This window comes from Agelaius phoeniceus, chromosome 2 (assembly GCF_051311805.1).
Source record: "Agelaius phoeniceus isolate bAgePho1 chromosome 2, bAgePho1.hap1, whole genome shotgun sequence".
In the NCBI taxonomy this organism is placed as follows: Eukaryota; Metazoa; Chordata; class Aves; order Passeriformes; family Icteridae; genus Agelaius; species Agelaius phoeniceus.
In genome coordinates this window covers 116,404,478-116,430,731 of record NC_135266.1, presented here as the reverse complement: position 1 = coordinate 116,430,731, position 26,254 = coordinate 116,404,478, and the positions used below count along the sequence as shown (strand labels likewise).

At 46.2% G+C, this 26,254-nt stretch overlaps 1 protein-coding gene across 3 annotated transcripts in view; it reads left to right on the top strand.

Moving 5' to 3' along the window:
• The window catches only part of GDPD5 (glycerophosphodiester phosphodiesterase domain containing 5), a 101,489-nt gene that overhangs the window by 41,451 nt on the left and 33,784 nt on the right, over positions 1–26,254 (top strand). For all 3 annotated transcript variants that reach the window (XM_077174604.1, XM_054655100.2, XM_054655101.2), the window contains one exon: positions 1,131–1,305. In XM_077174604.1, the coding sequence (XP_077030719.1) occupies positions 1,189–1,305 (117 nt within the window). In that variant the 5' untranslated portion in view covers positions 1,131–1,188. The remainder of the gene's footprint in view (positions 1–1,130; positions 1,306–26,254) is intronic.

The window sequence follows — 26,254 nt, the reverse complement described above, 5'->3', positions numbered from 1 at the left end:
ACATTTCCAGACTCCAGCACTGTGTCTGCACTGCCTGCAGCATCCCCTGGTGCATCAGCTGGAGTGAAAAATACAGTCAGCCCTGCTTTTGGAGGCTTCCTTCCATGGGATGTGTCAAGGAAAAGCTTTTAGGTGGCTGGTTTATCTCCCTAAGCCCAGCCATGCTTTGTGATGCCAGTGAGGGTGTTGCTGCTCAGCTGTCACAGCTTTGCCCAAAACCTGAGCCCTGGGAATCCCACATGTAAGGAAGCAAAGTGTTTCCCCTGGAGAGGCTGGATTTACACACCCTGCACACAGCCCTGCACTCTCAGGAAAGGGGGGCAAGCACTGTGCAAGCTCAGCTGCTGCCAAACTCCACTGCCAGTCTGCTAATGATGCACAGAGCAGCAGTATGGGGCTGTGGGTGCACACCTGGGCTGCAGGAAGCTGTGGGAAACCTGTGGTGTGGGATTAAGCACAGCATCCAGCTCTGCGTCCTGTGAGTGCTTGAGAGGTTTATAAAGGGAGAGGGTAATAGCTATAGTATACATTTTGTGTATACACACTCTGTATTCCATATTCTTGGGGTTGTCCAGAAGTTTGGTCCTTGCTGGATCCCGTCCAGCTCAGGACAGTCCCTGATTCTGTGATGCCCCTTCTGCAGGAAGCATGGAAGTGTTTATTCCTCGTCTGGGACTGTTTTGCAGGCTCCCTGGGATGCTGACACTAAACTGCTTTAGCTTGGCTCAGCTTCATCTTTGTGGAGGTCTCTGAATCGATTTTCAGATTGTTCTTGCAGCAGCTCTGTCTTTTTACACTTCAGTCATTCAAAGGAACCCAATCACCTGGTGCAGATCCTCATCCTGCTGCTTCTGTCCTCACATGGCTTTCCCTGATGTACACTTTGCATTTGGTGGTGTGGGAGAAGCTGCAGCAGGAAACAAAACTTGCAAACTAATTAAACTTCTTGGTCTTGTTGAGTAATGAGTGGGAGATGTTGGCAGGGCTGGGAACAGATCTGATTCTCATCCCTGCTCTCAGTAGCCAGAGGACACGGTTTATTATTAAATTGCTTGTTAACATATTGAAATATTGCTGGGGATTTTAATTTCCTTTTTTTTGTTGTTGTTGTTTTCTCTGCTTGGCCCCAGGGCGCTCCCAGGAGCTGATGGATTAGTGGCAGCTGGCTCTGGAGGGGCTGGAAGGAGCATGGTTAAACACCAACCCCTGCAGTACTACGAGCCCCAGCTATGTCTGTCCTGTCTGACCGGGATCTACGGCTGCCGCTGGAAACGGTACCAGCGGTCACATGATGACACCACCAAGGTGAGCAGGGGACAGCAGCTGCTGCCACCCCTTCCCTCTCATGCTGGCTTGCAGCTCTTGGTTGGAAGGATGAAAGATTTGGGTTTTTTCCTTATTTATTGGCTTGGATGTTTGATGGGAGCTGTTGACCATGGCATGAGGCTGTCCCCATATGATTGATGTAGAGATGGGGACAGTGAGGTTGGTCATGGGGCTCCAGGGGATTGAAAGTGCCCAAATCTGTTTATATTGTGCTAAAGGGGAACACTTTCCTTGTGGTTTTTTACTCCTGCTGGTGCTTGCAGCACCCTTGGCTGGATATGTAAATTGTGTTTCTGCAGAATCCCTGCCTTCGTGGTGTGGTTGCAGTGGGTCCAGAAGGGACTTGGTGATCTTGGAGGTCTTTTTCAACCCTTATGATTCTGTTCTTGATGGTGGTATTTGGCCCCAGAAGGGACTTAGTGATGTTGGAGGTCTTTTTCAACCTTTATGATCTTGTTCTTGTGTGTGACAGTGAGTTTGTAGGTAGGGGAAAAGGGTGCCCAGAGCAGCTATGGCTGGCCCTGGATCCTTGGAAGTGTTCAAGGCCAGGCTGGACAGGGCTTGGAGCAGCCTGGGACAGTGGGAGGTGTCCCTGCCCATGGCAGGGGTGGCACTGGATGATCTTTAAGGTCCCTTCCAGCCCAAACCCTTCTGGGGTTCAATGGAAGGCAACAAAAGATGAGAGCAAGCTGGGGGTAAATGGAAAAGCTGTTGGAGGTGACTCTTCCCTCCCCTGGATAAATACAGATTGTAGGAGCTCTGCCAGAGGGTATCCAGGCTCAACTTGCACCTCCCCTTTTGTTATGGGCTAGGAGATGAGGTCTTGTGATGTGTTGATAAGAAAAGTGTGAAAATATTGCTGTCAAAAGCACCCTGTTACATCATCTGGGTAAAGATTTTGTTTTTCTGTTCTCCTGTGCTCCCATGTTGCCTGGGATGGTTTTTTAAAGTGTGCTTACAAGTTAAATTTGGAGTTTTTTTCCCTCTTAAATCCTGTTTCATTTGGAGGTGCTCCCAGGGGACCCTTTGGTTGCCTTGTGAATGCTTAATTTCGCTCTCCTATTGCTTGGCTCCTCTGTTCTGTTTTTAAGCCTATAACCAGGGATCTTCTTGGCTCTGGAGTGCTTTTCCTCTTGGAAAAGCAGCTGTGAGGGAGCAAACAGGGCTGTGTGGCAGATCTGTGCCAGAAATGCTCCTGGTTGTGAATTGCAGCCGTTGTTGGTGGCGCAGCTTGGCCAGGAGCTCCCCTGTGGATTGGAAAGTCACGCCTTGAGTTTGTGCAGACTAAAAACAAATTTCCTTTTGCAAAATAGGAATGTTGATGCTGTTTTCCCTCTGCTTTCAGCTTGGTCTGGGTGACCACTTCAAGCCAGCAGAATATTGTAGTTCTTAGCAAAAAATTTACAGAAAAGTTGCCACAAATTTTTCAGTGAAATCTGCCTCTGCTTTTGTTACCAAAAAATATCAGTGGCAGCTTTCCAAGTCTGCTTGGGATTTCCATTGCCTTTTGCTAGTGATGGAAAGGAATTAATTGTGTTAAAGGTAGTTGATCCAGGCTTTAAAATATGTCCAGTCTGATGTGGTCTTTTTAAAGTCTTTGTGAGGCCTCAACTTCCACTTTGGTAAAAGAGAGATGGAGACAGCAGCAGGAGTAGGAGAAGAAAGCCTAAAATGAGCTGCAGGGTGTGTTATCTGCTTTCTTGTTAAAACATCAAACTCCCCAGAATAAAAGGCTTTCATCCAAATTTGGATCACGACCCAACTTGCCTCCATGATATTTTCAGCTGATGCCTGTGAATGTTTGTTGTCTGAATTGTGCTGCACCTCAACAGCCAGAATTTTAATGATTCCTCTCTTTTCCCTTCAAATGTATGTACATCAAGCTTCCTACTCCACGTTAAAAAATTACATGAAAATGAGAATTTTAATTGGACACCTGAGTTCTAGGGATTTTTTTGAGAGGCAGCTTGCTGGAATTTTCATTATCCTTTGCTTTTCTCTGACCTTTGAGAATGAAGAGAGGGGCTGGAGGCACACAACCAATATACTCTGATCTCCTTTTAAAATTTTGAACATTTGCAAAATTCCTTTTTTTCTATTGTGGGCCCTCAGCTTTAATGGCAAGATCCTCTTACACTTTTTTTTTAATGTTTTTTTAAATGAAAGACACATGAAGGTGGAGAAATGGTCTTGCTGAGATTCAGATCATTATAATCTCTGTAGCTGGTGTGAGGAAGGAATTTCTGATCTAACCACAGCTTGTTCATCACATATTCAACCAAGGATATGATGAAGTCAGTGCATGGAAGCTCTTTTTTTTTTTTTAGTTATTGCTTCCAAACCCCTGTTGTTTGTACACAGCAAATATCATCCTGGTGGTTGATATTGGTAGAGGGGACAAAAATTCCTTCCCAAAGGAAATAGCAACGATAATTTTTTAATCTATCCAGTAAAAAGAAGCCACTTTTAACTTTTGTTGACTGGCTGGGCTGAGCTATCAAACATGGTCTTTCTCTCTAACACAAATCTCCTAATCCTCTTCTTAATTGCAAGTTGTCTGAACTGTGAGGATGTGGGAGGGGAAATATCCAGTAAAGCCTCTCCCTACCTTTATCTGCTGCTGCTCATGTAGCTGCAGATCTATAAATGATGTATCAACCCCTTCCTTCCTATGACTTGGGCAGTCCCTGTCAGGATTTATGCCCTTCAAGTGAAATGTGTGTGATTCCAGATAGTCCATTTGCTTAAATGCATCACATGACCTCCAGCTGAGGTTTCTGATGGCTTTTTGGGGTCCTTTTGTGCAGAGATAAGTGAGGAGCTGTGATCCATCAGCATAATGAATTGCAGGGCTGTGTCTGGGCTGTGTGTATTAATTCACTCTCTGGTGAAATGCTCTTGTAATTCCCGCTTGGCCAGAGCTGTGAAATGACCTGAACAGATGATCTAAGCCACGGGCTTTGGAGCTGGGACTTTGTCAGGGCTGATTCCCAAATGGCCAGAGGTCACTGGTCACAGAAATTGCTTGCTTTGCTGCAGTCTGCTATTAGAGGATGGCTTCATTTGCCCTTTTCCATGAGTTTTTCAATTTGTGAGGGTTTCAGACCACAGGCCTGAAGGCACAGGAGCTCTTGAGGGAGAGGGGCTCTTTCAAGGTTGTTTGATTTGAGGCTGGGCACTGAAGCATTGGATGTGAGCAGTGACTCAGAGCTGAGTCCCCATGAATGGATGTGTCCAATCATGTTGGCTTGATGGGCTAAATGCAGGGAAATCCAGTCATCCCCTCAAATATCAATGTGTTTTTTCCTTATTGTTCCTGAGGGTGCCCCCCTCATTAGAGGGGTCTGGACTAGATGATCTTTAAAGGTCTTTTGCAACCCAAATTATTCTATGATTCTATTTTTTTTTTTCCTCCATGATGCTTGGAAATGAAAGCAAAACCAGGCTGTGTTTAGGGTTTTCTGCATCACTTAAACATCTTGTAAAATTCACCTTTGAGCCCTTTACTTTACAGGGAGGCTGTGAGAGGTGGCTGATTGTCCAGGGAAACTGTGACAGCTGAGCCAGGCAGGAATTGCATTTGCTTTGTGTGGTGCCTTCAGACCAGACTTGGCAGGGTGTTACTGGTTTTAACTGGGAATAGCATATTTTGGCCTTCATGAAGGAGCAAGACCTCTCTCAGACAGGGCAGGATCCTGTGGAGGACTGGCAAGGAGCAGAGAGAGGTGCTCCAGCCTCAGGAACTGGAATTAACCTGCCAGAACCTTGCTTCAGTTTGATTTCCACACCCTCCTAGAAAGGTTGGGATGAACCAGCTTGCTCTGTGTCAAAAAGGTTCCCCATTTCAGCAAAGCTGCTTTGAAGGATGGGAAATCCCAAGTCCTGGAAACCCCCAAAAGCCACAGGGTTAGAGCCTAATCTTGTGGTGCACCCTAAATATTGTCAGGGGGAGGATGTGTGACTGATGCTGAATTTGTGGTGCAGAATGCCAGTGGGGGAGAGTCTGCAAAACCCATTGACTGTGGGGCCTGGGCTGGGATTATGGGCTCAGACTGGGTGATTAACATGCCCTGGGATTTCTAAAGCTTTAGAGGTGTCAAAGGTTTTTCCTGCACAGCATCTGCAAAATGTGGCTTTGGGCTCTGAACAGCCAGCTCTGAACTGAGCTGCAGCTGGAAAAAGGGGGAAGAAAAGGGGGGCAAGGAGGGGTTTTTGGGCCCTTAGAGCCAGCCATGTGTTTTTACAGGGATTTCTTCCCCCTGGACACCTGGGTACAGCAATGCTCCTCCACTCTAAGGTGCAGCCACTCTCATAACATCTTGACTAGTTTGAATATGCTCAATCAACTCCTGGTTTAACTCATATGGGAAAGCCTTTCCAGACTCTGCCTGTGAGTTCCCTGTACTGGTTTTGACTGGGATACAGTTAATTTTTTGCACAGCAGCTGCTGTGGTGCCAGATTTTGGGCTTGTGACTGAAACAATCTTACAGCTATTGCTGGAGATTTTTTACACAGCATCGAGGTACAGTATCTTCTGAATTCCCTCCAAGAAGGGGAAAAAATTGAGGTGATTTTTCTGCTTGTTTTCCTAGACAAATGTTCTTCCTCTCAGCTGTGTAGTTGTTGCTATAGTTGGAGTTATACAATAGAATTATGTAACTCCCTTTTCCAAAGAGGCAATGGGAACCTGTGATCCTGTTAATCCCAGGTTAATTCATTGTGTTGGTCTTTACTCAGACATTTAGTCCTTTCCCATGTGTGGAGCCATGGGTGTGAATTTTGAGGAGAGAAAATGAGAGAAGTGAAATGGCATTGATATCATGGAAGTTTGACTTGTGGGAGTCTGGATGTCAGAAGTTCTCTCTCTGATCTTGACAGAATAGTGAAAAATTGTGGCCCTTTTCCAGAGGAGCCTTGATTTTCCTCACCCAGAGGGAAGTGAATGTGACCTTGCTGCCCTTGAGCTGGACTCCAGTGATTTACTTTACATTTGGGATTGAATTTGCCAGTCTCCTACTTCACCAACTCTGCTTTTCCAGCCTCTCTCGTGAATTCCCAGGTGTTCTGGAATAGATCCAAGCACTGTTGGGCTTGGACAGAGCAGAAAATGTTGGAGAGCAACTTTGCAGTGTGTCCTTACTGGGTTGTGGATGCACTGGGAGAGTGCAGAGGCCAATGGAAAAGGCTTTTTATCATCCTTTCTTTTTTTCCTATCCAAGTTGAAGGTGTTTTTTTCTGTCTCTCATAAAAGTAGACTTTGTGGAAGTGCCTCAAGGATGCTTGTGGCTCCAAAATGACCACAAAAATTAACTAGATATGAAGGAAACCTGGCCCCAGTGGGAGTAAATGAATGAAATTGAAGGAATAAGAAGGAGCAGGGTTAGTTTGTGGTGATGATCCTTGAGAAAGGTGGAAAAGGGTGGAAAGGTGGAATTTGGGGAAGGAACCAGTCTGGGAGTAGATCATAGAATGGCTTGGGTTGAGAAGGACCTTAAAGACCACCTAATTCCACCTTCCACCATCCCAGGTTGCTCCAAGCCCCATCCACCCTGGCCTTGGGCACTTCCAGGGATCCTGGGGCAGCCACAGCTTCTCTGTGGCAGGGCCAGCCCACCCTCACAGAGAACAATTCCTAATTCCCAATATCCCATCTAACCCTGCCCTCTGTCAGTTTAAAGCCATTCTCCTCTGTCCTGTTCTTCCAGGCCCTTGCCAAATGCCCCTCTCTGAAATAATGGCCAGCAAGGAAGGGAACAACCTGAAATCTGTGGGGTGTGGCTTTCCTGGCATTGGTCACAGGGCATTTCAGTCATCTGCCGGGCTGTTGTTTTGGAGAGGATTCTGCTGCCTGGGAGGTCTGGGTGGGGATCCAAACTGCTGGGGTTCCAGGAATGCTTGTGGTTTTAGGAATTGGGAACCTCTGTGCTGCTGACACATCTTATTAACAAAATTGATTAGCAAAGCTGAAAACTGTAATGACTCTTTGTTGGCTGTGAAGCTGATCTGTGATTTTTGTTTGCTGTCTTGTGTGTTCCTCTGGGAAAGGAAACTTGGATTTAGGAGTGTTTGGTTGCAGATTGAAACTTTTTCTCCAGGTTGTTTCCAGAAGAAGTGCGGCCTAGCTCCAGAATGGGATTTCAAGGGTATAACCAGCAATGGCTAGAGGTTTTAATTGTTTTTTGGTTGCTTCTCTTTGTACTCATCTCAACCTTGAAAATTATTCTAATTTTTTTTGCCTTTGTGCCATGTTTACAGTGAGGTGTTAAAAGCAAAGCTGGTGAACTAGTCTGGACCCATAATTTCCTCTTGATGTGCAGTTCTGAGCCTTTATTTGGCAGATACTTATTTGCAGCTGATGTCAGCAAGCACTTGAGAGTCAATTGACTTCAGTGAAGTCAAATGAGGCCCTTTTGCAGGGAGAATTCTGGAACAAAAAAAAAATGAAACAACTGAGGCTTTGTTTGAAGTGTGCACTTGCAGCCTGTGACTCCTAGAAACTGAATCAACTTCCTTGTGAGCTCTCCTGAAGCTGGCTGTAAAGTCAAGGTTGACTTTTGGGTGACAAAAAGCAGTGCCAGTGACCAGCAAGTGGAGTTTGAGTGGTTGTTGAGATAATGCTGCCTGTGCCAAAGATGGCCCTGGGTCCAAGGAGAGCAGCTCTGATCTCCTTGCCCATCAGTTGGGGGTGTCTGAGGCTGCTGGGCAGGCACCAGGCTCTTGATTTGAGCGTGATGTGAAGAGCAGAAGGCTGGAGACTTTAACATCCCCTTTATGCCAAAGTGTCCTTGCTGGGCTCAAATTCCCAGCCAGGCTGCATGCTTAGCAAAGGGAGAGAAAAGAGACCCCAATCCTTGTCCCTTTCAGCAGAAACCAACCCTTCTCTTGATTGTAATCAAGAAGAGACCTCAAAGATGAGGTAATTGCAACCTTCCCCTATGCCAGGTTGCTCCAAGCCCCATCCAGCCTGGCCTTGGACACTTCCAGGGATCCAGGGGCAGCCACAGCTGCTCTGGGCACCCTGTGCCAGGGCCTCAGCACCCTCCCAGGGAACAATTCCTTCCCAATGTCCCATCTGATGGTGCTTGGGGGGAGAGATGGGTGTTTTCGGAGTTGATATGTTGGCTCTTTGCTCCTTTCACCACAAAGCTCTTTCATTCTTGCTCACTGCTGTCCCTTCATGTTTGACATTTTCTCACGTGACTTTTTGTGGCCTTTCTGGAAAAACAAACCTGGTTCCTGTAATTCAGAGCTGCTGTGGTGCCATGTCTGGTTTGTCACCACTCAAACCACCCCACATCCTGACAAACCAGCCCTCTGTGGTGGCTGTGCCTCCTTGTCTGGGTCTGTTCCTTCCCCAGCACGCTCAAGTTGTGTCAGAAGTGGGGGTGTAGCTGAGCAGTATCTGGAAAGGAACTCTCATTTCACTGCCTTTTTCTCCCCTTGAGGTTGATGCAGATTTACTCTGTGTGTGTTTGCAGGATTTAGTAGCTGTGTGCTCAAACCTGACCAAATTATTTTGCTGCTGCCATCAGGGATTCCTGCTTCTCCAGCCAGAAGGGAGGGATAAACAGTACAAGGCAAAGTGGAACCTATGATGGACCAGTGTCTGTCATGTGCTGGGCTTGAAATATGAAAGTTTTTGTGTGATGAGCCAGCTCCAGCATTTAAATTTACTCCCAGGATGGCTGATTGTTTATTTTCTTTCCCCAGTGCTTCACCCTTGAGATTTAAAAAAGAGTAATGAGTAAATGAGCCAAGCTTCTGCCCACTCTCCAGAGAGATGCTGGCTTTGGACACCCAGCTGCTGCTGGGCTTTGTGGCTTCATTTGGTTTCCCTCTGGCAGTGCACTGAACCCATTTAAATGTCTCTTTGGGAAAAATAGGTAAATCCTTCCATATGTCAAGTATTAGAAAAAATACATGATTTCTTTGACTTGCACAAAGCATCCCCTTGTCTGGCAGATACAGGAACAAGTGCAGCCTTGTTTCTGGGAAGACAAGCCCTAACCTCATGCTGGTAAATCTGACATGTCCACTGTTTCAGGCAGTCTCTGTTGGTGTCAGCTGTGCCTGTGGAAGCTGGGGAAGACCCTGATTTTATCAATTTTCCCCTTGAAAGAGAGAGGCACTTCAGTTTTGCCTTGCTCTAATTCTTTTTTATTTTAGGCCTTCAGGTCACTGGGTTGCCTTTGGCACATTGGCCCATTCAGTGGCTTTTGTCACCAGATGTGTCTTTGCCCTCTGGACCATCCTGGAGGATAAATAAGGCTGTGTTGGGATGGGGCAGCACTTTGTGGAGCAAAATGTGAGCACTCAGGACTTGCCAGCTGGGTCACAGTCAAGGTCATGCTGCCCCACATCCTGTCTGTGCTGGTCAGGGATGGGCTTTGGGAGGAGCAGGAGATCAGCCTGCCCTGCTCTGGGCTCCTTCCTGCTGCCTCCTGCCTTGTGGCCATCGGGGCTTGAATGCAGATGGGATTTTGGGCAGGAATTGTTCCCTGGGAGGGTGTGAGGCCCTGGCACAGGGTGCCCAGAGCAGCTGTGGCTGCCCCTGCATCCCTGGAAGTGTCCAAGGCTGGATGGGGCTTGGAGCAGCCTGGGACAGTGGGAGGTGTCCCTGCCCATGGCAGGGGATGGCACTGGGTGATCTTAAAGGTCACTTCCAACCCAGCCCAGTGTGGGATTCTGTGAAAAAGGATTCTGGGAAAACATAAGACACAACCTAGGAAAGAGGAAGGGAAGATGAAGGGCAAGGAAATAAAACAGTGCAGTGGTTGCATCCAATCTGATCCAGTATTTGTCTCTTCTTCTTGATTTTAATTAACTGATGTCCATCAGCTCCCCTGAAGAGTGGCTGGAGAAGCCTTTCAAGTGTAATAGATAAAACTTAACAAGAATCTTAATTGGAAAAAGAGAAGTTTTCTAGTGAGACTGCTTTGGGTGGACACATGGACTTCTTAGAGAGATAAAAAGGAATTGCAGTTATTCCTGAGCACACTCCCTCTGAGAAATGGAGAATTGGAAGTGGTCCCAGGGACCTCCTTCCATGTATTGTATTTTCACAAACTTTTTCATTTAGGATGTTGTTCAGCTGCTCTGAGTCTTTTGTAGGACTCAGGCAGAGCTTACCTGCTTGGGATTAGAAACTAATTCAGGATCAGGATTACCTTTTGGCTGTTGCTGCATAAAGATTTTTTTGTTTGTTGATTGTTTTTTGTTTTGTGATGAACTGGCCCCAGGTGGATAAGTAAAAAATTGCTTTTCCTGCCTTCTTTGAGTTGGACAGCTTATGATTGTGGAATTTGGGAATTCATTTGAAAGAAAAGTGGTTCTGAAGTTACAGTTAATTTTCACCACCAGCAGCTGTTGAAAACTGAGATTTCCACTACTTCAAACTTTATTACTGCTCTTGTGATGGGAGGATTTAGGGATGGGGCCAATCTACCCTCTGCAAATATATTAAATCAAATATATTGGGAGGTGGCTTGGTGTGTTGTATGAAAGGAAACTGAGAAAGTCAAATAAAAGGAATCCTTCTGCTCAGCCTGGGCTGATATGGCAAATAAAAAATTTAAAGCAACCTCTGCTTTCATTTTGGCATCTTTGTACCAATTTCACTGGGATGAGCCCACACGGCTGAACAAAGGAATGGCTGGAAAATTAATTTCCTTGGGATTGAAGATAAATTCTGCTCACAGTTGTCTTTTAGTTACTCAGTGCAGCTGGAGTGAGCCTCTTGTTGTGCTTCAGGGTTTTAATTGTCTTCAGTGGGAATAATTAATTAATTGGTGTGAGTGAGGTATTTACTTTCACAAGTTTCAGATTTGCAACAGTTCTTAATTACAAAGCAATATCTGAAGGGGCTTCAAGAGTGCTGGAGAGGGACTAAGGATAAGGGATGGAGGGACAGAACACAGGGAATGGCTCCCAGTGCCAGAGGAAATAGATGGGATTTTGGGGAGGAATTCTTGGCTGTGAGGGTGGGGTGCCCAGATTAGAAATTAGGATTAGAAATTGTGTAAATAACTGCTATAGGAGCCAATCAATCACCTATAAAAGGGTCAGCCCTGCTCAGGAGCCACTTGGAAAATTGTCCAGAGCCTGGGTTTGAAGGCAAAGCAGCTCAAGCTGCAGAGAACACCCTGCCACCCCCAAATTAGCTGTGATTCCTGGTGGCATCAGCGCCAGGGCCACACAACTCACCTCCAAAGCAGCACACAGTGTTGGTGCTGTCAGGAAGCCTCAGGTACCAGGGAGCAGGATGATCCCAGGCGTTCAGAATTCCTCAGTGGTGACACCAGCAAGGTCTCTTCCATCCCAGTCCATTCTGTGGTTCTATGGAATGCCAATCTCCAGGTGTTTGGGTTTTTTTCTTTATATTTTCCGCTTGCTCTCATTTTTCCCCTCACCTCCTCTCCTGGCTCCACCTCAGACCTGCTGCCAGAGCAGCCCAAAATGAGCTGTTCTGTGGGGTCAGAGCAGCTAATGAGGGGTATTTCCCTTGGGATTCTGTGCCAGCACTCCATCCTTGGAGATGAATGTGTGCTGGGAAAAGGGGGTTGTAATTCAGCTGTGTGACATGGCAGCCTGGATAGCTCCTGATAGCATCATAATTCAGGCAGCACAGCAGTCAGAGGAGCTTTGCCTTTCCTCTCCCCACTTCTGGAATGTGGGCAGAGCTGATGCAATGCATTTGTTGGGATTTCAGCCCCCCAAGTGCTGCTTTGGGTGTAGGATGATGCTCTTAATTCAACAGCCCACATGCTGAACTGTCACCACTTCTTGGGTGAAATAAACCCAAATGTTTGCATTTGGTGGTTCCTTTCAAACCAAGTTCCTTATTCAGTTTTCTGGATGGGTTTGGGATTTGCCATTGTGGGCTGGTTTTTGTAATATTTAGAATTCCTCTGGGCTTGTTTTTATTTTTTAATTTTACTAAAAGCCCTGAATGATGGATAGGATGAGATGAATCAAACACAGGCTTGGTCTGGCCCTTACCTCACCAATCTTTGGCTTTAAAGGTGTCAATTCAATGCTTCTTTTTCATGTCAGTGAAGTGGCATTTGACACTTTCAGTCCCTTTCCATTGAATAAAGAGGCTCCAAAAGAGCTGGAGAGGAACTTGGGACAAGGGACAGGACACAGGGAATGGCTTCAGACTGCCAGAGGGCAGGGATTTTTGGGATTTTGGGCAGGAATTGTTCCCTGGGAGGGTGCTGAGGCCCTGGCACAGGGTGCCCAGAGCAGCTGTGGCTGCCCCTGCATCCCTGGAATGCCCAAGGCCAGGTTGGACAGGGCTTGGAGCAGCCTGGGACAGTGGATGGGTGTCCCTGCTCATTTCTGGAGAGGTTGACCTGGATGAGCTTTAAAAGGTCCCCTACAACCTCCAGCTCTTGTATGATTCTGTTATTCTCACTCCTTTTTCTAGAAAATCATGCAAAATTCAGGAATACACTTTTTTTCTCCTCTTGAGAACAAAGCTTTCCTGGGCTGGACTTGTTCCCTCAAAGCAGATCTGTGTGAGAGCATGAAAGCAGCTGGGGAAAAGTGATGGAGAAATGACCCAGGCCACACAGAGCTGTCAGGATGGTTTAAGGAATTAAATCAGCTGCCAACTGCTGCTCAACAATTATATTTTGCAACAGGGTTAACATTTAGGGGTTCTTTACCCTCTGTGTCTGGGTGTGATTCATGACTTCATACACTGCCTGTGCTCCCAAATTGTTTTCCTTATCAATTCCCACTTGTTCTCCAGGCTGTCGCTCCATGGGAGCTGCCCACAGGGGCATCCCAAGGGAGTGCATTTGCCTCTGGGGCTGCCTGCAGTGATGGATGGGCTCACCTGGAGCCAGGTGCTGCCTGGAAATGCTCCTGTCACTGCCAGACCTGATGGATGGGGCAGCCTGACACTGCAGGGAGTGGCCTTTGTGCAACAAAATGCAAATAATGCAAATAGTGAGTGTGAAAGGGTCATTCTGACTGTACCAAACCAGCACCAACAGTGCCACAAATACTCACAAGCACTGCACAACACATTGCAGCCATACAAGCTGGGGCACTAAGGGAACAACTCACAAAATCCCAAGATTTTGCAAAATTTTCCCAAAATCCTAAGTGTATCAAAAGATAAACTTGAAAGAGCCATTGGGGCTCAAACAAAAACTATTTAAAGAGCGCCTCGCTGCTTTACAAGTAGAGCCTATTAGAATGCCATGTTTTAACTACAAAAAACCTGGTCATTTTTAAAAAGAGTGTTATTATAAAGTAGCAAAAATGCAAAATTACCTAATATTTACTGTCAGTGAAAAAAAAAAAAATATACAAACCACTGTAAGTGTGGATGCTGGAGGGAATTTCTGGTTGTTTTTCTGAGCCCTTTTTGGGCTTGAGATGCTCTTGGATCTGTTTTATTCTCAAGCCTTGCACCCCTTCTAATTATTGAGGGCTTGCCAAGCACTACAGGACAGCTTTGGAAATGAAGAGCTGTCTCCTCCTTTTTTCTGCCATATCTCCAAATGGGAATAATCATTTTACCCCTGAGATGCTGCTCTTACCTGTGCTCTGTAAATGGACCCCAGCACCAAGCTGGATATTGCACCCCAGGGGGAATCTGGGAAGCATCTGCTGCTGCTGGCACATTAAGTGGTTATGAGCACTAAAACAGCTTTATGAGAAGCCAGCACTCAGCTTCTTATTAGTCCAGTGCCTCTGTGGCTTGAAAACAAATTAAATTTGAGATTTTCCACACTTGCAACCAATGTTTAAAGCTATTAGAGAGGTAAAAAGCTGAAATGGCTCTAAAGCCTCCATTACAATTTTACCACTGGATGAAGGGTTTTTCAGAGGTGGCAAGAAGGATTTTTAAAGCTGCTGCTGGGCTTGCCTTCTTTGGAAGCCTGCAGTGGATGTGGTCCAGGAGGAATTTCTGCCAGCCCTGGTGCTGAAATGCTCCCTGGGGATGGCCATGGGTGGGGGGACAGTGCCTTTGAAGCCTCCAGGGTGTCTGAGGGCACAAAAAGCAAGAGGAGGAAAGGAAACTCTCCAGTTTCTCCACTTCTGCATTGCTTCCACCAGCACAGGCTTGTTCAACAGCTAATCTTGCCCTGAGTGAACTTTTTTCTTCCTTTCCTTGGCAGTGAAATGATTCATGTTGCTCTGTTTTTATTTAATTGGTGCCTCTTTCCCTCCCTTTTCAACCTGTTCTGATTTTCTTCCTCTTTCTGTGATCTCCTTTCTTCTATTTGCTTGAAAAGAGAGAAATAGCCAAAAATCCCTTTCCTCAGAGCTGCAGTACCACCAGACTGCTCAAAGGCTTTAAATTCAAATATTTCATGTGCACCAGAGCTGGCTCAGGACAAGGAGTTCTTGTCCTCTTGTTCCTCATGATGCTGATTTAAAGACAACACCAGACTAAGAAAGAGATTTTATTTTGCCCTGCTTTGAGATGGATAAAGAAAAGATCTGGGTGAATTTCATGGTGCTTCTCAGAATCAGGCAGTGTTCCTTCTGCTATTCATATTTTTAAATATTTTTTGTTTTCCTATTTTGCTTTTTCAGGACTGACTTCCTAAGAGGCTGCTGGGTGTTAAAGTTGGGTGGGAACTCCTGGTGGAGAACAGAAAATGAAAATTTCAGATATAATTGTTTCCTCTGGATGTGCTTTGTCCTCCTTGTTGGAACAAGTTATAGCTTGAGGAATCCCTTCAGAATCAGGAAATGCATTAAATGCCACCCAGTTACCTCTGGAAAGTCATTTCCCAGGTGGAAATTTGATATTTTCTGAATTATGGTGCCTTTTTGATGGAGGTCTTGATCTTGGCAGGCTCCACCTTCTACAAACACCTCAAAAGATCACAAGGAAAGGAGTTAGTAAGGGGAGAAAAAACAAATATGTGGACATACTTCGGGGAAAAATCATTCAGTTCATGCACTGCCCAATTTTTGGACTCTTGCTTTGCTTGTGGGGTTGGGAGACATGAAATGCTTTTTGCTTTTTGCAGTGGTGGAAAAGAGGCTTTGAGTTTAATAATTCATGTATGGACATCTTGAGTTTTGTTTAAACACTTTTGTCTGTCATCACAGCACTGGCTTGAAATAGGATTAGGGTTTGTTTTCCTTGGCTTCCCAAAATTTTGCTTAAGGAGGACTTCACCTCTATCATTAAGCCATGTTTACTATGTAGGGACACTGACACTGGTGAGGAATGCTTGTGAAATAAATCATGTGCTCCCTGTGTGTTCGGCTGCTGCTTTTTATTTGTTAGGACTTTCTGCAGTGGATTTGCTTTCATATAATTTGGTGGGAGGAGGGTGATTTAAATATGAATTTGATTATTTCCAGTGGTAGGAAAGGAGCCCTCTGTAGCTGTGTGCTGTCACTGCTGCCTGCAAAATTGCAGCTATTTATCCTCCTTGGGGTCCTGTTGCAGTCAAATTCCAGATGTCAGAGTTTGCTGGGGTTTAAAAATGATTTTAATTTTCGCAGAGGTCTGGAGAGGGTGTCAGGATTGATTTGCTGTCTGTGAACAGAGGCTTTGGTTTTGTGGCCTCTCTGAGCGTGAAAGACAAACTCAGGGTTACTGTTTTATCTCTTCAGAGGCTTTGTGAATATGGAAAACCAACTTGTCCAGATCAGTGTCCTCTTGGAAAAGCTGCTTTTCATGTAGGGACATTGAGAAGGTTGGTGGGGAAAATGGGATGGGTTGGATTATCCTGATGGAATTGCTTTTGTCTCTAAATCGTGCAGGACCCTGTAGTGGCATTAACCTGAGAAGGAAATATTTATGTTTTCATGGCTCACAAAGAGTATTGTGCCTTTTACAGGCAGACAGATGGCTGTGAACCCCTGAAAAATTCCAGGTTTTCCCTGTTTCTGAACTGCAGGATAGGGGCAAAAATAAAATAGGGATGCTTAGGTGTTGTGTGACGTTGTTGATTGTAATGATTCCTCTGGAAAAGCTTTCTGGGAGTGACTTTTAGGGAAAATCCCAGTGTTTCCCTGGCCTCACTTTGTGTCCAGGGATGTTCAATCCAGTTGTTTCTAAGATGCTCCTATCACTTTTGGGCTGCTCCCTGAGCTTTGATGGAGATTTACTGATTCCTGTGTCCTTCCTGTGACTTTCCCTTGGGAGCATCTGGTGATGGTTCACCTTTGGAAAGGGTGAGGTGTTTTCTTTGAATGTGTTACACAAAAAAAACAAAAAAAAAAAAAAAAAAACCACTGAGGAGAGCAAAACTGGGCTGAAAGAGCAGGCACCTGAAGTGGTGGAGGTTGGAGCAGCTGAATTCCTGGTGGGGTGTTGGTCCTGGTGCTCTCAGCCAGCAGAGAAAGATGATTTGGTTTAAAAAGATGCTGTCGGAGGGAAGATTCCCAAGCTGCAGGATTCTTAAAAAAATTTAATATTAAATCTTAAAAGTTAAAGCACAGCCTCAATGTAATGAGTAATAAAAGAAGGGAGGTGCTATTTATGGTGTTATGGTAATTCTGCTTCCAAAGCAGGTCTTTAATTTGTGCCCTGCTTGAGTTGTTGACTCTAATTTATAATGCAATAAACCTATAGATTGTTGCTCAAAGCAGGCCAGGGATATTACATCAGGCCAGATCTAATAATTTAGGAGCAGTTTATTAAGCTTAATAGCATCTAAGGTGCAATTGCTTTTATGGGCTGGCTCATCCCATGTGGCAGCCCCTGGTTTGTTCCAGGGTGTCTCCTGAATCCATGGCTGCAGCCTGGTCTGATTGCTCCTGATGGGGGAGTTGTGCTGTCCAGTGATGATATGAGTTGTTTTCCACCCCCTCTGCCCCATGGCAGGGCTTTGGAGCTGGATTTTCCAACCCAAACCATTCTGTTTGTAAGCCCTGCTGATTCTGAGTCTGTGACTGGTGTTTGTTGAGCATTGGTTTGTGGGGGTTTGATGTTTCTGTGTGGTGGGTTTATTATTTTGTTTAGGAAGTTTTTTTGTCTGCTTGTTGTTTTTAGAAGCATTTTGTTTGTGTGCCACAGGCCACGGTTTTGACAAGGTACTTTTGATAAGGTTTATTTGCTTTTTTTAAATACCTGCCAGCAGGAAACAGAGTTCAGCCTTCTCTGAGCTACTGTTTGATTCTGTCAGATTTATTTTCTATTCCTGCACAACCTCAGGCAGCTGCCACGTCTGTCTGGTGGTTTCCCACATGCATCAGCCCTGGGAGCTGGGAGCTCTGCATGTTAATAACTCAGTTTTGCACTCAGCATGGAACACAGCGAGAAGAAAAAGACTTGGCCACAGAAATCAATCTTCCAGTTCCTCTAAAGTCTCCATTTTCTGCTGGAGACCTTCTGATGCAGGGGAGTGTGTGAGGAGAAAACATCAGGCTGTTCATGGGCAGAGCCCAAATTTCTGGACAAGATTCTCCAGGTAAAACCCCCAGAGAGCCACAAGGTCCCCCCTGAGCCTCCTTTTCTCCAGGCTGAGCCCCTTTCCAGCTCCCTCAGCTGCTTCTGGGGCTCCAGCCCCTTCCCAGCTCCACTCCCTTCCCTGGACACACTCCAAAATGTGATTTTAAAATTCTTTTTAATTTTTTTATGGATCATTTAAGTGACCTCAAGCTCAATCTGCTGCTGTAAATGTCCAGATCTGTTCTCTTGGCCAAACTGGATGTTTTTTTGCTTGCTTCTGGCAACCATTCTCCTGCTGGGAATGCCAACATCCATATGCACTTCTCCCTGTGGCTTCCTAATTTGAGGTTAGGGGGGAGCGTATTCCACCTTTTTCCTGTCTCTTGCCTCCTGCAAGCTCAGCTGTAAATCAGGTTGGCTTGTGGCCACAGCCTGCTGCCAGGAGATTTATTGACACTACTTTTATTAAGTTTTTTAGGTTTTTTTTCACTCTGGAATAGTGCAGTTGTTGCTTTAGGGAGGATGTTTTGGAGGGATGGGTCTAGGCTGGAGAAAATCAGTTCTGATATTTTTCTTTGATGGATGAACAATTGGTAGGAAAGCTTTGCTCATCAAAGATTTGTGTGGTGGGAAAAAAAAAAAATTAATGTCAGGCCTCCTTGGTTTTGTCCTCTCCATTCTTTGTGTTGCTCCCAGAGCTGCTGGCCACAGTTGGGAAATGCTTTGGGAAATACCCCCTGTGATGAGACAGGAAAGGACCAAATCAGCCCTGTTTGGGTATTAAATGCAGCAAGAACATGTAAAAGATCACATCCCTCAGGGAGAATGCTCCTGCTTGGCTTCAGAGCTGTTGCTTTTCCCTTTTTCCTGGCTCTTCTGAAAGCTGCAGCCTGTTTGGTGCTGGAGCAAACCCAAGGCAAGGTTCCTCTGGAGCCTGTGGGCTGAAACAGCAGATGCAGCTCCTACCCCTGAGCTTCCTGGGCTGCCTTTGGAGAGGAAGGAACAGAGAGTCCTTCTGCATCTCTGTGAAATACTCCTGATAATCTCTCAGCAGATCTGGAGCAGGAATAACCAGGCTGCTGAAGAGGCTGTAAAAAATGGGAAATATGGCTTAGCACATGCTATATTTAGAAATTCCATCAGTCCTGCTGAAATGGGAGCTGTGGATAATTCAGATATTTCCTGTGGCAAGGGATTGGGTTTTTTGGGGTGGGTGTCCTGCAAGCAGACAGTTGACACCCTCAAGTGGGTTTGTAAATGAGTTTTTACTTTTCCTGTGCTTTGTGTAGGCAATGCTGGCTGTATTCTCATTTTGAAAAATAAACAGGTGTCTTATACCAAATGTGCCTTGATATAATTAGTCATAATTAAGAGCAGGACTGCTTTAGCTGCTGATTGAAAAACTGGGTATTTTTCTCACCAGCTGCTTCTCACTGAAGCAGTTTTGATGCTCTGAGATGCATGGAAAAAACCCAGCCCAGCCAAAGGCAGAACAAGTTCAAGGCCATTCCTCCCCAAAATTTCCTTTCTCAGTGGTACAAACCCCTGCTTAGGCATTGTGATGACAAAGCTCACAGAGGTGACAGATGACTTTGCAGTGACTCTGCAGATGACTTTTCTGCCATGGGTTTTGCTGCACGAGCAGTTTTTGCTTTTGCAGGAAGAAGGAGAGAAATGGGCTGGAAAGCTTTCTTTGCAGGGCAGGTAAAAATTAAATTACCTCTGAAAATTCAATTTTTTTTTCTTTACTATGCATTTATCTTACCTTCCTTCAGGTCCGAGATGTTTGTTATTATCTGAACAGAGTAGGAAGAGAAAAAATTGGTTCTGAGTGTGGTCAGCAGCCTTTAGAGCATTTTGATGTCTGCCAAGCTTCCCCTCCAAGCAGTAGAGTGAAGAGCTGCTTTGCTCCATGAGAAAGATGGAGAAGGCTCATGGAATGCAGGTGTTATGCCTTGGTATCACACAGGTTGTGCCTCATTTTGGGCCATATTCTGTCCCATAAGCAGGAGAGAGGTTGTGTGGTTGGGATAACACCCAACCCTTTCGGGTTGGTTCTGTTGACACTCTGGGTATGATCTACTCCTGTGCTTGGAAATATTTTTTATGAGTATCCATCCCAGATGTGAAGCCAAAAGCCACATTTACATTATCTGTAAAAGCCCAGGCTGCAAACCTGTGATGCTTTGGGAATTCTTTCCTGCATTTTTCCCCAAGCTGGGATCTGTCTGGTCCATCCCTCTCCTGGCCACCACAGGGGCTTTATCTCAACTTGCTGAATCCATGTTGGGTTGTGCAAAGAGGTGAAAGTGTGAAAAGCAGTTTGCTCATCCAAATTGTCCACAGTCACGTGGCAGAGCTGCAGGATTAGCACTTTTTTCCTGGCGTGTTTCGCAATCAGTGAGTGATGGAGTAGGGAAAATCTTGAGCTTTGGGTTATTTTCAGTGCCAGCTGTTTTGAACTTCCAGAAAATGCCCTCTCAGGTTGTCCTCTGAAAGGGGAGTGGAAAGTCAGGCTGGCTGTGCTGCTGCTTGGACAGACTGTGGAGTGCAGGAGCAGCAGTTTGGCAGATTTGTTATTTCTGTGCCATCTTCCATTGCTGTAATCAACGTGCAGCTCTTGAGCAGAGCAATAATTATTCCCATTTCCACAGAGCTGAGAAGATCAGCCACATTAAAATGCCTTTTCTGGAACTGCAAATGATCTTGAGGTGAGGAAATGAAGCAAGGTTTCTTTCCAAAGAGCAGCCACCCGTGGTGCTGCTTTGCTTCCAAGGGCAGCCCTGGACATCCCTGGAGATTCCTGGGCTGATCCCCCATGGTGGGCAGCAGGAAAAGGGGGGTTCTGCCCCTGTGCCCAGGTGAGACCCCACCTGCAGAGCTGCCCCAGCCCTGGGGACACAGCAGCAGCAGCAGCACCTGGAGCTGCTGGAGAGAGCCCAGAGGAGGCACCAGGGCTGCTCCAGGGCTGAGGAGAGGAGAAGCTCCATGGAGAGCTCAGAGCCCTTGCAGGGCCTAAGGGGCTCCAGGAGAGCTGGAGAGGGACTGGGGACAAGGGATGGAGTGGAGGGACAGGACAATGGGAATGAACTCATCCATGCCCCCACCTCTGTCAGTCTGGGATACTGGGAAGGAATTCTTCCCTGTGAGGGTGCTGAAACCCAGGCAGCTGTGGCTGCCCCTGGATCCCTGGCAGTGCCCAAGGCCAGGCTGGATGGGGCTTGGAGCAACCTGGGAATAGTGGAAGGTGTCCCTGCCCATGGTCCATTCCATCCCAAACCATCCTGTGGTTCTATGAAATGTTAAATTTGCTCTGGTTCCAGAAAGGTGGCTCAGGAATTCCTCCCTTGGGGAACTCCTCATCTCCCTGGCCATGCCTCTTGCTCAAAGCCTCCTTTGTGCTTTTGCTGCAGATGCTCCAACTTTAAATGAAGATAAATAAACCAGATTTAATAGATCAGAGCCCCTCTTTTGGGCTTGGCACTGTTCAAGGGCTGCCCTGGCCCTGGAAGGAGCACGGAGGGGATGGAGCAGTTCCAGGGCCTTTTTCAGTCAGGCACTGAGGCATTTCAGGTTTTCACCACTGAGGCTCTTGCTCCTGCTTCAAACAGGATGGTAACAACTTGTTTCTCTTGTCTGCAAGTTGGCTGCTTGCCTTTCAGCCCTGGTGATGGGTACTGAGGGGAAATAGCTGCAGGGGAAGCCCTGGCTCCTGTCCAGACACGCATGGCAGGGTTGTTGTTACATAATTCAACTTTGCCATGCCAGAGTTTGTAAACATCACAGAAAATGCCCACTTGCAACAGCAGTGATGTGAGTGTGATGTGTCAGAGCTGCTGGGAAGTGAGAAGGGGACCTTGTGTAAGTCAGACTTTTCACTTCTTGGCTGCAGCTTTTATTCGCCTATAAATCTTGCTTATTTTAGCCCTGGCTTTTGTGCCTCCCAGTTGTTTCTGAATAACACAAGCATTTAGACACCTCCTGCTTTAGCATTTTCCTTGCTGCTGTCCTCAGCTGGAGACCAGCTGACCCTTCAGGCAGAATTGCTCGATGATCAACCCTTGACAAGGCTTTTTTAATATGTCATTGCCTGCCACTTGTGCCACCAGTGGAGAGAGAGGAGAGAAGCTGTGTAGGTTTCCATGGGGGAGATGTTCTGGTTTGCCTTTTGGTGCTGTTGCTCCTGGTTCAGCTTTGTCCTTCTGCATGTGCTGCTGTGGAGGTTCCACAGGCTGCTGTTTGTTGGTCATACCAAGCAAGGTTTTCCTAGACCCAAACTGGGTCTAATCTGGGGTTTAATCCAGAAAAAGTGGATATTCGTACCAAGAATGGCACTCACTGCCTCTTTTCCTGTAGGGATTTTGTCTTCCAGCTCTGGCTAGTGATGCTCTTGCCCTTTCAACCAGCACAGAAATCCTTGGTTCATTTTTGTTCCTTTTGTGCCAAGCATCATGACAAGATAGTATTTTTAGAACTTGTCTTGCAGACATTTGCTGCCAAGGGTAAGAGGCGAGGGAAAATTGTCCAAGGAATAAACTTACTGTCTGTTTCTTCTCCCAGTCCAATCATTTGCCCTTGCATCTATTTGACATCTATGTCAGGTTATTTAGGATATTTTATAGAACATTTTGGGACAGAAATCCTGTAAGCAGTTCTGAAATGCAGTAGTTCTGTTTAAATAGGAATAAATATTCAGGATTTCTCTCATCCAGTGTTCTTCCTGTAAAGCTGTGCTTATTAAACTCATAAACACCCAAGAGGAGAGAGCTGGGGGCACATCTGAGCCTGAACTGGACAAATGGCAAAAGCAGTTTGGGGCCAGGACAGAAATAGGATCAGTATGGGCAAAAGTGGAGCTGTTCCCCTGGCACTGAGTGATCCATTGAGGTGTGCAGGGTGATTGGGTCACAGCTTTGCTGGGCTTTTTAGAGACTGCAATCTTTTCTAGGCTTGGTATAGGGCCCAAATGTCCTATTTCCACCTAGAGCCAGCAGCTGACCATTAAGGAAACACCTTCCAAAATCCCCAGGATGTGCACAAAATGTTCCTCCTGCTGATAATAATTTTTTTCTGAGATTACTTGAGTAAAATGTAATACTGAGACCATTACATTTAACAGCCTTCATTGGCTGTTTTCTTAGGTAGATTATAGAGTCTTTTTTTTTTTTTTATATATTCAGCCTGCTTTTATGAAAGCTGTTTTTAATCTTAACCCCCTTGCCCCAGGATGCTGGTGCTTTAATTAAAGTGAACCATCAGCTGAATGCAAGTCGACACCATCATGTGCCTTTGCAAAGGACTGTCAGGAGCCTGGGATGAGTTAGCAGGAATAACACCCTCAGGAGGCACTGAGGATGAAATCCTCCTGCTGCTTGATGCTGATGAGAGCTCAGCAGGGATGCTGTGCCCAGCAAGGTGCCCCACTTCAGGCAAGCCTTGGACCTCAGCCACTTGGTCTCTGCAAGAACCTTGAGTTGTGGTTTTTTTTTCCTTCCCTGGATGAGGCTCATCAGTAAAGACTGAAAAAAAAATCTGGACCTATTTAGTGTGGAAAAATTAGCTGTCTCCCCTTGGCCTCCAAGTATGAAAGTAAAAAAGGAGATTATGGTACTTTATTAGCATCAGGAATGGGTTTGGAATACTTGAATTATTCCATGAGTTTGTCAGAAGCACTGGTTTTGTTGGCTGGGCAAAACCCAGTAGGTTAAAAACGTGTTATCAGGAGCTGTGGAAGTAGAGTAAATCATGCTGTGGGGATAGATTGGGGATCCCCTCTCACCCTCTTCTGTTTCCTCGTGAATCAGAGGCTCCCTCAGGGATTTTTATTTACCTCTGCCTTGAATGAAAGAGTGAGGATGTAATTGCTGGAAGCAGAGCTGGTCCAGGACGTGATTATTGCTGCTGAAAGTCCCCAGGGGCCTCCAACAGCCAGAGAGAGCCCTGGCTCCAGCTGTGCTGCTGTCTGAACAGCACAGGAATTCCCATCTCCGTGCCATCCAGGCTTGCCAGTGCTTTGTGTGATGCATGCTGGGGATGCAGTGGAGTGCTGCCTTTGTTGGGTGATGGACAGCTAGAGAGAAACTGGTGCTCTGGCAGAGTCTGTGGGGAGGGAGGGGCAGTCAGGCTGGGTTATCCCTCAGTTTGCATCCCTTCATCCCTCTCCTTGCTGTTCAGGCAAGCAAAACTGTCCCATTGCTCCCAGCTTTGCAAGCCTGGAGGGAATCAGCCCTACCTTTGTGGTTGTGTTTTTGGAGGCTGGGAGCTGGAGGTGTTTCACAAAGTGTAACAATGATATTTTTAGAGATTTGGCTCTCTTTTAGTTGCATCTGTTGAGCTGCAGTTCAGCTCCAGCAGCCCCAGCAGGAGCACATATTTCAGGAATATGTTCTCTGCTCCTTTCTGTGACCTGCTAAATGGAATTGTAAATGGAGCATGTCACAGCTCAGGAATCTCATTCATGGCCTCTTCTAACAAGGTGTGCAGAGAGCTATTAGCCCAGGCTTTGAGTCTTTGTAATAATCAAACAAGATGTGCCTGAGATGTGCAGTGACTTTCTTTAGGAAACATCTGGTTAAGTGTTGAAGCCTCAGCAGCCACCGCAGCAGGTCTCTCTCTTCTCTCTCTCTCTTCTCTCTCTCTCTTCTTTTCTTTGCTCCTTGCTTCAGACCCATTGTCTGCCAGACCCAATTTCTTCAGTTTTCTGCCCATTTCTTTAATGATTGGCAGTTGCTTCTTATGCAAGACCATAGGGGGTTACCAAGGAGTAAAAAACCTCTGCAGTGTTTCTGAAGTGACCAGACTGGCTCAAATTGGTTGTGCTCCCAAATTTATCCTTCCAGTCACTCCCTCTCCTTCCTGGGGAGGGCTGTAGCAACTGGGGAAAGTCCCATTCCTTATGAAATACGAAGTACTAAGCCAAGACAGGGGGAAAGCAGAGAGTTGATGAGGAGTAAAAAGCAAGAGGTGGAGGAGGAGTTCAAGCAGAGCTTTGCACCAGATGGTCTCGATTGTTGGATGGAGAGAAAACAAAGCCTTTGGACAGGTTACAATGTCCTGTGGGAGCTGCCTGATGCACTGTGGGGTCTTGCAGGCTCTTTCTGGTCCCTTGGGTTCCTGAATCTTCAGTCCAAGAGAGGGATGAAAGCCTGATCCCTCTGCAGCCTTAGGTGAGGGAATTTCAGCCCAGGCACCTCGGATGTGCGTGAGGTCTGTGAGGCCATTATTTGCTACTCAAGTCTATTGATCTGCTCACTTAAATGCTTCAAATCCTTGGGGTGCAAGGTGCTTTCCATTAGTTCTGCCCCTCTGCAGTGCCAGATGGAGCTGCTGGATGTGCTTTTGTCAGTGAAGGCTGATTGCACCCTGGGCTGTAACAATGGCAATGCCGGATGTGGGTTTTCCTCTCCAGGGACACTTGAGGAAACTCATCTGAGCACTGAGGGCTCCCTATAGCCATAGAACTGACAGAAGTGAACCCACTGGGGCCACCAAACTGTTTGGAACAGGAACAGGGGAGGAGGGGTGGAGAGCTGGGGTTGTGCAGATGGAGGTAGGAAGAGAGAATTTTGCTGCTCCCAGCAACTAAGGAGAGGATAGAGAAGGTCACAGAATCATAATTTTTTGGTGTTGGAAGGGACCTTGAAGATCCTCCTGTTCCAACACCCTGCCATGGCAGGGACACCTTCCACTAGACCAGGTTGCTCCAAGCCCTGTCCAGCTTGGTCTGGAGAACTTGAGCCAGGATGGCCCTTGGCAAGAGGCAGCAGGCACAACCTGCATCAGGGGAAATTCCAGCTGGACAGAAGGGAAATTTCTCCCATGAGGGTGGTGGTGAGACCCTGGAGCAGAAGCCAGAGGAGGGTGGGAATTCAGTACAAGCCACTGCTTTAAGGACTCTGCATTCACATACTGAGAGTTAATAAGGAAAGTTTGTAATTTCTCCTTAGGAACTAAAGTGTTCCCATTGACAAAACACTCCAGCTGACACTTGTTCTTGGTGATGCTCAGTTTCTGGGTCTCTTAGGAGATGGAGTCATCTTTCATCCTCAGAGATGATTTAATAACTTGCTTGAAGATAATGTTTTGTTTGTTTGGATAAGATCTGATTGGGTAATCCCGAAATGAGGAATTGTGCTGTCAGTTTTCCCTTTGTATTTGCTGGATAAATGTTACCTCTCCTCCTTTCCTCTCCAAACTAATACTGATAAATGCCTGCAACAAATTGATTCTTGAAAATGCCAGAAAACAGTGGAGTGCAGACTCCTTAATAAACTCTTTGTTGGATCCAGGAGTGAATTAAAATGGTCTGAAAACACACTTGAGTGATGGTGGTGGTGCTCCAGTCCAACTCCAGCTCCTGGATTTGCTCCTGAGGTAGAGAGCAATTGTTCAGGACTGATCCCTCAAAAAACCCATTGAATTGCTAAAGGCAGGTGCCTGAGCTGGTGGATATTTAGGGACACAAGGATGGTATGCACTGCAGGGAGATAAAACACCTTTTGACCTTGTTGCATTTCCAAATTTCAAGGTGTGGTTATATTGGATATCTC